The sequence below is a fragment of the Sarcophilus harrisii genome, chromosome 1 (genome assembly GCF_902635505.1).
Source record: "Sarcophilus harrisii chromosome 1, mSarHar1.11, whole genome shotgun sequence".
NCBI classification, from domain to species: Eukaryota; Metazoa; Chordata; class Mammalia; order Dasyuromorphia; family Dasyuridae; genus Sarcophilus; species Sarcophilus harrisii.
This window is the reverse complement of record NC_045426.1, coordinates 468,764,199-468,778,134: the sequence shown is the minus strand read 5'-3', so window position 1 is coordinate 468,778,134 and position 13,936 is coordinate 468,764,199. Positions and strand designations below refer to the sequence as shown.

The 13,936-nt window shown below is 37.1% G+C and overlaps 1 protein-coding gene across 3 annotated transcripts in view; it reads right to left on the bottom strand.

Annotated features, from left to right (window-relative positions):
• The window catches only part of ATP6V1H (ATPase H+ transporting V1 subunit H), a 100,395-nt gene extending 90,253 nt beyond the window's left edge, over nt 1-10,142 (bottom strand). For 2 of the 3 annotated variants that reach the window (XM_003759776.4, XM_012541325.3), the window contains exons 1-2: nt 9,957-10,141; nt 8,186-8,340 (exon numbers count right to left, since the gene is read on the bottom strand). In XM_003759776.4, coding sequence (XP_003759824.1) covers nt 8,186-8,298 — 113 coding nt within the window. In that variant the 5' untranslated portion in view covers nt 8,299-8,340; nt 9,957-10,141. Of the gene's footprint in view, nt 1-8,185; nt 8,341-9,956 lie in introns of all 3 variants that reach the window. The other variant, XR_004230950.1, reaches the window with a different exon arrangement.
• Between the last annotated feature and the right edge of the window lie 3,794 nt (nt 10,143-13,936).

The following is a 13,936-nucleotide window of genomic DNA, read 5'->3' as shown; positions in this document are numbered from 1 at the left end:
GATATAAGGTACAAAGAATACAAGAGTTCTCCAGTACTTATTTTTTACCTTCAAAAAAGTCATGATGGTACACAACAGAGGCATAAAGGACTTCTTCCAACATATAGCAAAATCTTAAACATTCTTGAAAGATGGCAACCAAGATTTCTTTGTTTAATAACAAAGATTATTATTAACTAGCAAAACATAATCTACAGAGGTCTATGCTTACCAAAAATGCTTACTTCTGTCATGGAGCATATTTAGCACAGTATAAATCAAAGAGGGATTCTCAATAGAAGATAAGTTTCCAGAGGATTCTGTTTGGATAAGATTTTATACTAACTGCATTAACAGTGAAGAATATTCTATATGAGATCCATAGTCACTCAAAAACAGTTTAGACAAACTATCCAAATGGGAACACCAATTGTACAAACAATGTCTACTATCCAGATTATGATATGCAGTTGGATAGAAAAGCCAGAGAGAGAATTCATCAGTACTTATATCTTAGGTAGACTCTTATACTTGGAAAATGAACTGAATAGAGAAATGCATAGGAGGTGCAAGGATAGGTTATACTGCCTTTAGAAAATCAAACATTTCCCTAAAACAAGTTCATCTTTTTGACACCAATGATATTTCAGTGATGCTGGATGGCTGCAAGTTATGGAACACAACAGTCTGAATAAAGTTGCAGGTCATTCAAAGGATCATAGACAAGTACATGTTGGCCATATAAATATAAAAGATATCATCAGAGAGACACATAACTAGAAAATGAAGTGATCTAGTAGTGCAACATAAATGAAAAACAACCTACATAATCTATTCATGTCCACAAAATGTCAAGGAAGGCTCCAGAATACTGAGAGACCCACTGTAAAGGATTATTAGGACATGAACAAAACTTGGAAATTAGAAGGTACAGATTGTTATAATATACAAGAGAGAGAGTACTCGTATCAGTGAGATCACATATCCCTCAGAGGTATGCTAGTATTAGAATTATAATTTTTTTTTTTTTAAAAAAAAGCACTAGAAAGGGTGATACTCTTTAAGGAAAAAACACCATAAGCAACAAGAAAATAGAAAACAATTTAAATATCAAGGAGCTTTACAGGACCACACGAGACCTGGCAGCTTACAAATTAAAATACTATATAGCTCTTGGAACATTATACTTCAAAGGACAAAAGAGCTGGGATTGCGGACCAAAAATAAGTAAGCCAGCAAAGTTGGATATAATCCTGAATGGAAAAAAAAAAGACATAAAATGAACTGAATGACTTTCAGGTATTTATGACAAAAACACCACAACTTAATGGAAAATTCAACATATAAGACTCAGGAAAATCATAAGGAAAACACTAAAAGCCAATTATAAGGGACTTATTTTTATAAGTGAAAATATTATAAGCACTTTTAAGACTGTCATTTCTTGGGTAGTTTGAAGAAAAGGTATAGGCTGAGCTGAATATGATGGGCTGATTCTAAATAATTAAAAGAGGTTAAGAAGAGGTTAAAAAAGAGCAAATATCCACAGTGAAGAGCACTGGACTTGGATGATCAAATTACAAATACTCCCATGACATTTACTTACTACCTGTGTGATAATAGTCGAGACATTTAAGTCCTTTAAGCTCTATCTGTAAAATGGAGATAACTCTTTGAGCCCTATCTGTGAAATAGAGATATCATCTAACTGGATACAAATATCAGAGTGAAAGCACTTTTAAAACTACAAGTGTCACATAAGGTATTATTATTATTCAATAATTATTCAATTTATTCTTTCATCCATTAAGCAATTATTGAGCACTGACTTTATGCATTACAATGGGAAAGTGTTGGAATCTTTACAAACTGTTAAGCCATTAGAGTTGATAGAGACAATAATTATTTAATTTAGCATGGTTCAATATGATTGATTTGATCTTGGAAGGAGATGTTTTGGGCCAGAACTTGAAACAAGGTACTAAGTACAACTGATAGAAATGATGCTTGTGTTCACACCTTTAGAGAGCTCATAAGTATCTAAGTACTCAATGGAGTTCAGACGTTTGGGAGATTTTAGGGCTTAGTATGAGATATTCGAATTCACACCTCCCTTGAAGTTCTTAGGGCCAGAGAGCACTCTGGGAGATAACCAAGAATCCCCCTCCCCCAGATAGCAAGCAATCCTATACATGTTAAACATGTCACAGTATATCCTAGATACAATATATGTGTGCAGAACCGAACAGTTCTCTTGTTGCACAGGAAGAATTGGATTCAGAAGGTAAAAATAACCTGGGAAGAAAAACCAAAATGTGAACAGTTTACATTCATTTCCCAGTGTTCTTTTCTTTGGGTAAAGTTGCTTCTGTCCATTGTTGATCAATTGAAACTGAGTTAGATCTTCTCTTTGTCAAAGAAATCCACTTCCATCAGAATACATTCTCATACAGTATCGTTGTTGAGGTATATAATGATCTCCTGGTTCTGCTCATTTCACTTAGCATCAGTTCATGTTAAGTCTCTCCAAGCCTCTCTGTATTCATCCTGCTGGTCATTTCTTACAGAACAATAATATTCCATTACATTCATATACCACAATTTATCCAACCATTCTCCAATTGATGGGCATCCATTCATTTTCCAGTTTCTAGCCACTACAAACAGGGCTGCTGTTTTGTAAGCACTCTCCAGAGGTGAAGGCATCCCTGTTTGGGCGCCAAAATGTTGGGTTTTTTTTTTTTTTTTTTCCTTCTTTAAAATATAATAATAGGATTCTCTCAGGGAGATAACCCAGAATCCCTCTCTCCAGAAGGAGTTAGCCTTTGGGAGATCATATATACACAGGAAGCTCTTAGAGCTTTAAAGAATTTCTCCAGAACATTGACTGGGGTCAGAGAGGAGCACTCTGGGAGGAAGCCCACGAGCCCTATCTTCAAGGCGAGAGAGATTCATTGCATCTTCCAACTTGGTGCTGACTGGAGGCTGAGGAAGCAGAGGCAGAAGCCAAGGACAAAGCTGCAAGAGCTCTTGGAACCAAGCAGAGAGATAGGCCAGAGCTAACCGGGCCCAAGGAAAGAGATAAGAAATAAAAGATCTGAACTTTTACCAGCTGGATGCAATTTTGGGTGATTATTTACTTGTAACTGAAACTAAGGCTGCCTCCAGAAAACCTCCCCAAGAAACCTGCTTTCTCCCAGAGAGAACTATTATTATTATTTTAAAGAAGAGAAAAACACCAACAGGAAAGATACAATGATGGATAAGACATGATCCCTGGAGCTTTGATTGTGTAGGGTAATAAATTCTCAATATAACTAAGGAACAGATGCAAAACAAAGTCATGAAATGAAGAATATTTACTGAGAAAGCTGATAGTGCTAGAATTTATTCTCATGGGAAATGGGTTAAAGAGGGAACAATATATAGCTAGAATGGCATAAAAGTCTAAATTTATAGAAATAAGAGAGCAGGAGGTAAGATAAGGGTAAGAATTTTAGAAGAGTGTGAAAAATAAGAATTAGGATGGTAAGAGGAAAAAGAAGGGACTCTTACCGAGATATGTAAACTGAACAGGAGGGCAAGGTTAGAAGTAAATCAGATTCCTGAAGAGGTATAGACTATATAGGGTGAGAAGGATGATGAGGAAAAATAAGATAACAGGAAAAATATAGCTAGTAATTATAACTTTGGATGTGAAAGGAATGAATTTACCCTTAAATGAGAACTGAGAGCAGAACAAAAAATTTAATTCAACAATATGTTGCTTTCAGGCCTGGAGAGACTTACATGAACTGCTGCTGAATGAAATGAGTAGGACCAGGAGATCATTATATATCTCAACAACAATACTGTATGATGATCAATTCTGATGGGCATGGTCCTCTTCAACAATGAGATGAACCAAATCAATTCCAATAGAGCAGTAATGAATTGAACCAGCTACACTCAGTGAAAGAACTCTGGTAGATGACTATGAACCACTACATAGAATTCCCAAATCCCTCTATTTTTGTCCATCTGCATTTTTTATTTTCTTCACAGGCTAATCGTACACTATTTCAAAGTCCAATTCTTTTTGTACAGCAAAATAACTGTTTGGACATGTATTTATTGTATTTAACTTATTGTATTTAACTTATACTCTAACATACTTAACATATATTGGTCAACCTGCCATCTGGGGGAAGGGGTGGGGGGAAGGAGGGTAAAAGTTGGAACAAAAGGCTTTGCAATTGTCAATGCTGAAAAATTACCCATGCATATATCCTGTAAATAAAAAGCTATAATAAAAAAAAAAATTGAAAAAGAACAAATTTTTTTAAAAAACTACTTGACATGCTCTAATTTATAGAAAGCAAAAAAAAAAAAAATGTTGCTTTCAGAAAATGCTATAAGAAGATACACATAAGCATAAAATAAAGTAGAAACATATTTTTTTAAAACAGGGGTAGTAAGCATGATTTCAGATAAAGCCAAAACAGATTTAAGGTCAGGAACTTCAAAGAAACAAGAGGAAAAAAGATGTAAATAAAGGATGTAGACCTTAAACCATATTATAATGGGAGAGCACTGTTGAATGTAAAATGAATAATTTAGATCATTTTAAATTAAAATTTTCTGATATAAATAAAATCTACAAAATCAAAAATAGAAGGATAGCAGGGAATGGCTGAATAATTTGTTTCATGAATCTAATGGAATATTATTGCTCTATAAGAAACAATTAGCAGGCTGATTTCGGCAAGGTCTGAAGAAATTTATATGAACTGATGATAAGTAAAGTGAGTAGAAGTAAGAAAGCATTGTATACAACAACAACAGGATTATGTGATGATCAATTATGATGGTTCTTTTCAATACTGAGTTGATTCAGGCCAGTTCCAATAGATTTGTGATGGAGCCAGCCATCTGCATCCAGAAAGAGGTCTGTCAGGATTGAATGTAGGTCACAACATAGTATTTTCACCTTTTTTGTTGTTGTTTTCTAGCTTGTGTTTTTCTTTCTCATTTTTCCCTATTTTCATTTGATTTTTCTTGTGCAGAATGATAAATATGGAAATATGTTAGAAGAACTGCACATGTTTAATCTATATTGGATTACTTGCAATCTAGGAAAGGAGAGCAGTAGGTAGGAAGTAAGAGAGAAAAATTTGGAACACAGTTTTGCAAGGATGAATGTTGAAAACTATCTATGCGTATATTTGAAAAATAAAAAGCTATCATTATCAAAAAAAAAAAAAAAAAAATAGGGACCTGAGGCACAGAGAGCTGAAGTTATTTAAACATGATAATACAATTGGCAAGTGTCCAAGAAATAGGATTTTGAGTTCTAGTTTTCCCAACTCCAAATACAGCTCTCTATCCATTGAATCATGTCTGTTTTTAAAGAGAAATCATCTAATTCCACATATACGATGATTTTTTTTTCTTAATTGCATATTTACTGCATAAGGGGCTTTTTACTAGGAGAGATAGAAGATGAAAGAAATGAGTTAGTAAAAGAAATGCAAAATTTAAAGTTCCTCAATACATCATAATAATTTATAGAAGAAAGTTGTTTGAAGTACAGGAGTTACAAAGAAAGCAATTTGGACACTATGTTATTAAATTTGGTATATAAAAACCTACCTAATATGTAAGTGACTCATACACAGACTCAGACACTTTTCTTTCTGTATGTTTAAATGTTTGTGTTTACTGGTTATTGTTAATTTCATAATAAAAAACTAAAAAGAGGGAAAACAGAATAGAGTTACAGAAAAATGGGGAAATTTTTCACAGACAATTTCTCATAGAATGTGATTGGGTTGGAATTATTGCTTCTGGTTAAGGAAATGATGAGCTGGCTGATTTTTAAAAAATATGAAGAGACTTGGACATATGAAAGACAATGCTACTCACCCCTAGAGAAGTAAATAACAAAAGGAAAAATGTATGATACAGACTATATATATATATATATATATATATATATGTACATAAGTTCTCATAATTTTATCATCAAGGGATAATCAGATTAAGCTTCACAGTACAGAGAGCACGGGGCTTGAAGTCAGGACAATTCATCTTCAAGAATTCAAATCTGGCCTCAGAGACTTATTAATTGGCTGATCCTAAGCAACTAATTTAACTCTGTTTGCCTCAGTTTCCTCATCTGGAAAGCTGGAGAAGGAAAAGGCAAAGCACTTCAAGATCTTTATTAAGAAAATCCCAAAAGGGATCACAAAGAGTCGGGTACAACTAATCAACAACAACCTCTTAGAATGTAATCTTGAGGGAGCAGCTTTATAGCTCAATGGATAGAGCACTAAGCTTGGAGTCAAGAAGATCCAAGTTAAAATTCAGCTACTATAATCCTAATCAAAGCACTTAGTTTATATTTACCCTAATCCAATGGGGAAGGAAATGACAAATTAGTCCAGGATATTTGCCAAGAATACCCTATGGACAGCATGGTGCATAGAATAACAAAGAGCTGGACATAACTGAATAACAATTATGTTACAATCTATCCTGATCAGATCACATCTTAAGAACTGTTCTCAGTTCTTCATACCACACTGAATCCAAAGAAAAGTGACTTAATAAATAAAATGCACAAAGTTCATTGCATATGAAAACTGGTTAAGATTTTAGTCTGGAGAAAAAAAGGCTTTGTAAAGAGTTACGAGTGCTGTTTTCAAATGTTTATAGCAATGGTTGTTTTCAGTATCTTTATCCTATTAAAAATTATTGAGGATCTCTCCAAAAAGTTTTTGTTTATCTGGATTATATTTATAAACATTTACCATATTGGAAATAAAAACTATTTTTGAATTGTAGACCCTCTAAAAGGGTTTCAGAGATCCCCAGAATTCTCTAGGCCACACTTTGAGAACCACTGGTTTACAGGGTTGTCACATAAAAAAGGCATTAGATTTATTTCTTGGCCCCAGAATGGAGACCTAAGAGTAACAGGTAAGTAGGAGTTGAAAAGAGGCAAATTTAGGTTCTAATAAAAGTTTGCACAGGGGATTGGTGAGGGAAGAGATTGAATGAAGGTTTAGTTAAGAAGCTATTGCAATAGTCCGGGAGAAAAGTAATAAGAATCCAAAATACAATGAATATACTGGATATGAGAGAAGAAACTGCATTGTTCTGAAAGTTAATGACCAAGAAAAAGGTTCCATTGACAGAAATAAGGAAAATCAAAAGAAAGAGCAAAATTAAGGATGATTAGGTTTACAATGTCAGTGGGGCATAGAGATGGATTCAGCAAATAGCTATCAAAATGGAACTAGTGTTGTCATTTGCCGATCTTAACTTTCCAATTATATCACAGGAATCTATTTTCTTTTATATTCCCCATAGCAATTAAAAAGGCTTTCATAGAGGACATATGAAATACAATGAAGCTATACAGGAGAAAACAATATGTAGATGTATAGGATAATAGAAAAAAGGAAGTGGAACATCATTTTTAAAAATAACTTTATAAAAGGAAATGGAGCATTATAAAAAGTTCACCAAACTTAAATTTTTTTTTTCAGGGACCACCATTATATATCAAATCCTAAGAGTTTGTATTGAATAATGAGTAACAATTACACTGTTTAAAGTGTAAGCAGATCCAAAGGTACCATAAACAGACTCTGTCCACTCTAGCTCAAACTGACTCCAAACTAGAAAATCAGAACATATAACCAGATCCCAACATTTTACTGCCTAGAAATTATAGTAGCACACATAAACAAACAAGGAATGATTAAATGAATTCTTTGTAACTCAAATTCTCCTACTTATAAAAGTTAAAATTTGTAGCTAGAGATTTTTCTAAGTTTCATTATTCACAATGTACAGATACACATTTATATTTACAAATCAAATTAACATATCTGAATAAAAGAGGAATCCATTTTATCATAAATATCCAATCAATTTACACAATGATGCCTTTGATGATAAAATCAGGTCTCAAAAAAAAAAAAAAAAAAAAAAAAAGAAAGAGGACCTTATCCAGATGAATGAAGAGCAGTGAAAAGCCAAGGACATTATATTTTAATATACAAGATAGCCATTTATTTTAAGTAGGAAGTTTTTCCACCTACTCACATCATGGTTTTTCCAGGATCTATCACAGCAGCATGACCAAGGGGAAAACAAGCTTATTCAACTGAATGGGAAGCAGCTGACTACCCATGATTCACTATAAATCTATACTTACTGAAGATAGGATTGCCAGTTGACTTTATTGGCCCGAACTTCAGCAGCCTTGGCAGCAATGATGTTTGTTGGGACAGCATTATCCACAGCACCTCGGATGTCCATTTTGGTCATCTAAATTTGTAGTCTTGAACTTTTTCAACAGATCTTCAATAGCTAATGAATTAGATGTTCAATAATGATTGAGTCAGATGCAAAGAAAAAAAGACACCACCAGCCCCAAAGTTACATTATTCTTCTTTCATTTTAATCATTTAACATAAATCTTTCCTTTTGGGGTCTAGATGTAATGTAATTGTAATTTGGGAGTGAGGGAAGGAACAAAGAGGAGCAGTTCCATACCTTCCTGCTCTAAAATCCCAGGAGTCTAACTTTGGATTGTAGGGGAATGATGACATTTAAACTTGTACTTTAATTTTTCCAGAAAAGAATTCTCTTCAAAAAAATGTTCATTAATGTAAGGATAACATCAGAGATCATTTAAAATAACACACCAAAAAATAAAATAAAATAAAATAACACATCAAAAATTGTTTAGTTAAGTTACAAAATATGAAAAAAAGCTTCCAATTTATGCAAGTAGTATTAACTTCTATGTTCTCCTGGGAGAATGTAAATGTGAAGAACCTCTAATGTGTAAGTAAAGCCAAACATATCATCATTTTATTAATAAAAGAGTGACTGCCAAAAAATACTTTATTGGTCTAAACTTCTGCAACTTTGGTAACAATATTTGTTGGGACAGAATTATACGCAGCACCTTGGATCCATTTTGGTCATAAAGGGTAATATTTCTAATCTAAAAGATTGACAGTTAAAATTTTGAGAGAGTGGAAAAGTTATTTCTCCCGGTAGGAATGAATTTTTTCTATCATTTTACAAACATATCAATTCTCCTGCAAGATTGCGATGCAACTAATGTTTTAAGTGTAAACAATACTGAAAGTCTAATTGTGGTCAAGGACTTCTAAAGTCCTAATATAATAAGTGACTTTCTCTTCATGTATACACGTTAAAAACGCACAAAAAAGGTAAAAATCAACATGTCATTTTTTATTCTACAAAAGCAAAGGCCTCCATTTTTTAGGGCTAATCTTGTCATTTGAGAGTTTGTTAATCTAAGCAAATCCTTGTGACAAGTATTGGGCAGGCCACACCAGAGAGAAGCAGGTGATCTCTGCAATCACCTGGCCCAGGCCCAACCAGTTTTTCCAACTGTGACAGAGACAAGGATAATTACCTGACTACTAGAAGTAACCTTTATCAGAGGAGCCCTTATCAACCTAAAGCCGAAACCAAGCCAGTCCCCTCGTTCTAAGGGGGGACAAGAGGAGGAAGGGGGAGCGAGAGAGAGGAAGAAGTGACTATGTCGCAGCTCTGGGAAACGGCCGCCTCCCAGACGCTGAGGGCCCTTCCAGGGCCTCCCGGCCTCCGGGAACCTTGAAACGAGGACTCCACACGTCCAATCTTAAGGGAAGGCCAGCAGGAGAGTAAGACCGCCGGCGAGACAATTGCGGGAGATGGGGAGGAAGCAAAGCGAGTCTGGAAAGGCTGGTCAGCTGGTCCCTCACCTTTCCCTCAGTCCGCTTCTGAGAAAGGGGACCTAGCTATGATTCGTGCAAACCGAGGCCTTAAATCCCCAGATAAGGTCATCCCACTGGACTAAAGAGTGACCGAGACTCACGGTGCGGAGGCGGGCCCGGAGCGCCTTCTCCTCCACCCCCACCCTGCCCACCTCCGCTCTGAACGCGCATCCGCGTTTGGGTCCTTACCCGGTCCGGGACTCGTGGTCAGCAGAGGTCCGGGAGCGTGGGTGTGAACGGAAAGGAGGGGAAGAGAGGCCGGGAGTGCTAGCCCCAGGGCGAGCGGGGGCCGCGGAATAAGCAAAGGAAAACCGGCTGTTGCCGTCCCGAACTGACAGAGCGCGGGTCATGTGACGGCCCGGCACGTGACAAGCGCGGACAGCGGAAGCCGGGAGGGTTCTAGGGCCTAGCGCAGTGAGGGCGGCGCTAGACCTTCTGCCAGCCCTGACGGGAGGCGGGGGGGGGAGGAGGGGGAAGTAGGGGGGGGGGCAGCGGTTGGCGCGTCACCCTGCGGTCCTATCACCGATGGAGATTGTGGAGAGTCAGATGCGGGGCGTGTCGTTTGAGCCTGGTGGACCCTCACCCAGGCCGAAGATGGTGGAGAACCGCTCTCAAGGAAATCCCGAAACTCCCCTCCTATACCTTATAATACGAATGTAGATCTCGAAGAGACTTAGGAACTGCAGTGTGACCCTCTCTCTGTCTTCGGGTAGAGGATGTGCCAAAGTCGGGCAAGCCCGAACGAGTGTAGATGGGCTTATATGTGCAAGGGTCATCGAGGTTCCATTTTGTGTTTTTTCCCTCAGAGTTTGCCTACTGAGTTTGTGTTGTTGCTGTGTGTGTGTGTGTGTGTGTGTGTGTGTGGTATTGGGGGGGGGGTGAAGCTAGAGAAAAAGTGTGTGTGTGTGTGTGTGTGTGTGGTGTTGGGGGAGGGGTGACGCTAGACAAAAAGTGTGTGTGTGTGGTGTTGGGGGAGGGGTGAAGCTAGACAAAAAGTGTGTGTGTGTGGTGTTGGGGAGGGGTGAAGCTAGACAAAAAGTGTGTGTGTGTGGTGTTGGGGAGGGGTGACGCTAGACAAAAGTGTGTGTGTGTGTTGGGGAGGGGTGAGCTAGACAAAAAGTGTGTGTGTTGGGAGGTGCTGGGGACAAAGTGTGTGGGTGGAGGGCCTAGAGAAAAGTGTGTGTGTGGTGTTGGGGGAGGGGTGACGCTAGAGAAAAAGTGTGTGTGTGGTATTGGGGGAGGGGTGAAGCTAGACAAAAAGTGTGTGTGTGTGGTGGGGAGGGGTGACGCTAGAGAAAAAGTGTGTGTGTGTGGTATTGGGGGAGGGGTGAAGCTAGACAAAAAGTGTGTGTGTGTGTTGGGGAGGGGTGACGCTGAGAAAAAGTGTGTGTGTGTGTGTGTGTGTGTGTGTGTGTTGGGGGGAGGGGTGAAGCTAGAGAAGAAGTGAGATCACCGCAAAAGCCCCCTATCCCTCTGACTGGATCCCTTCCGTCAGTATTCATCAGGTTATAAAATCCAATAAACTACCTCGGGAGGTCTGTTACTCCTTCCATCCCCTTTCTCAAGTTTCAAGTGCTTTTTTTTTTTTTTTTTTTCTAAAAAGGGTTGTTAATAATTAAGAGGGAGCATAGGCTTTTGAATGACTAGTAGAAACCCAGACCCTTAGGATTCCCCCTAGAATGTTACTATGGGAGTTCACAAGAGACCCCAAAAGTTTGGGGTTCCAAATCCATGTTGTCCGAGGTGTCAAAAAAGAATTTGCAGGCTTGGACCCAACTCCAATTCAAAGGGTAAATTTATTATAATTGTAAGGCCAATTACACCGCGCTAAGTTTCAAAAGAATTTAGCAAAGAACCCGGAGAAGAAGATAAATTTACAGGAAAAAGATAAGCCAGAGATGCAGGTGCTTTAAGTTAGTGATATGCTAATTTTATGGCTTAAAGATAGAATTGAGGAGTAGTGGATTCTAGGGCTTAGAGATGAGTTGCACCCCATTATTAAGCCATTACTATGACTCAGATGGTCTCCGAAACTTAGTTATTACCGACCAAGATTGTTATCTGACAGCTAGCGTTGTTTGTGAAACATTGTGAAGCATTCCCTAGGCCTTGGGTTTATTGCTCTGTTCTCCCCAGGAGCTACACTACATGACAACTAGGTGCCTTTTGGAGACCTAATTTCAGTAAAAGAAAGTAGCACCTCAAAGGGTAGTGTACATAGGTTTTGCTACCCACTTTTTTTGTCATCTTAGAAGTGTTTGATTAAATCACAAGGCCATAAAAAAGTAGAATCCTTTGACTAAAGGGGCATAAATGATTTCCTCTTTCTTCAGACTATTCTACATATGAGGAAATTTCAAATATCAGAGTTAGAAAAAACCTTCTTTTAATCTTTTTTAACAATCTCTTTTGCATCGCCAACAAAAAGTCAACCAGTATTTGTTTAAAGACTTCCAGTTAAAGTACTATACTGGTTGATGAAATCACAGCCCTTTCAACTTTTTGGTATTTGTTATGGAACTTTTCCCCATACGCTTAAGCCTGGATCTCCCTTTCAGAAACCTCTAACCCATTGCTTTTGCTTGAACCCTTTAGGATCAAACACAGCAAAATAAATCCCTCTTCTAATGTGATAACAGCTACCATGACCCCTAACATTAAATATTCCAAGTTTAAACTTTTTTTGTATCCGGTTACTCCCTTGCTAAAAAAAAAAAAAACAAACCCCAGTAGTTCCCTTTTACTTTCAGATTAAAAAAACAAATTTCTCTTTGGCTTTTAAAGCCTTTTATACTCTAGTTCCTGCTTATCCTTCCGGGCTAATAGCACATTACTCTCCTAAATGCACTTTACACTCCAAACCATCTGGCATGCTTGCTTTTTTCATCCATATATGACCCTCCCAACTACCTTGCCTTTATAACTGTTGTCCCTCACTCCTGGAATGCACTCTTATTTCTACTTCATAGGATTCTAACCTCATTCAAAGTTCAGATCAAGCATCCCCCCCCCCCCGCCCCCCTCCAATGAGAATCCTAATTTGATTGTCCCCTTTCTAGTTGATGGTTTCTTGCCTTCCACCAGGGAAACCAAGAAGTGGTGATGAGGAGGGATAGATTTCCATGCATGGAATAGAGCCAGTAAAAATATCCAGAGATGAGTGTTTTGTCTTGTTCAGGGAATATCAAGACTAGTGTCATTGGATCCCAGAATTTGGAGGTTGGGAAGAATAGGAGGTTTTAGATGTAAGAAGACTAGGAAAGACTAAAATGGAACCAAACTATGAATGAATTTAAATGCCAAATAAAGAACTTTATGTTTGATCCTGGACCTCAAAAAGAATCGCTGAAGTTTATTGAATATCAAGGCAACATGATGGGAGCTGCACTTTAGGAAGATTAATTTGACAACTGAGTAAAGAATGGACTAGAATGTAAAGTGTTTTGAGGCAGGAAGATCAACCAAAAGACAATCGCAGTAGTCCAGATGTCAGTTAAAACGAAATAGCAAAGACACATTAAAACATGCAACATACAAATATATCAATAATATACATATAGATATACAAATGGGACTTCAGAGGAATAAAGTTGGTATTAACATTTACATACTTCAAAGAATTGATAGCAGATGTCCCTTTTTAGTTTGCTTATTCTATTTTGAACCTGCAAGTTATTTAATCTGATAGTTCAATGATCATCTATAAGATTTGATCCTTCTCAGTTCCGTGACCCCAATAAACTTTGGATGGAAAATGTTATCTGCATCCAGAAAGAGTATTATGGGGACTGACTGTAAATCAACACATGCTATGTTTATTTTTTTCCTTTTTTCCTGTTTTTTTTTTCTTTTCTGGTTTTTCACTTTTGTTCTGATTTTTCTTTCTCAACATGATTTATAAAGAAATGTGTTTTTAAAAAATGAATAAAGAAAAAATAATTTAAAAAATGAATAGAGCTGTAAAAAAAAATATTTAATGTGTGCCACAAATATCTTGTCATTAGCTAAATTCATTTTAATAGTCACATCCTAGGCTCAACTAAAAACTAAATGGATAATTGAAATAATTACTGGGAGAGGGAGAGATGTCTGAATGATTTAAATATATTTTCAATAGATCTGTGATCTTCTTGAAGTGGGTAATTCGGGAAATGCACCCTCCAGTGCAA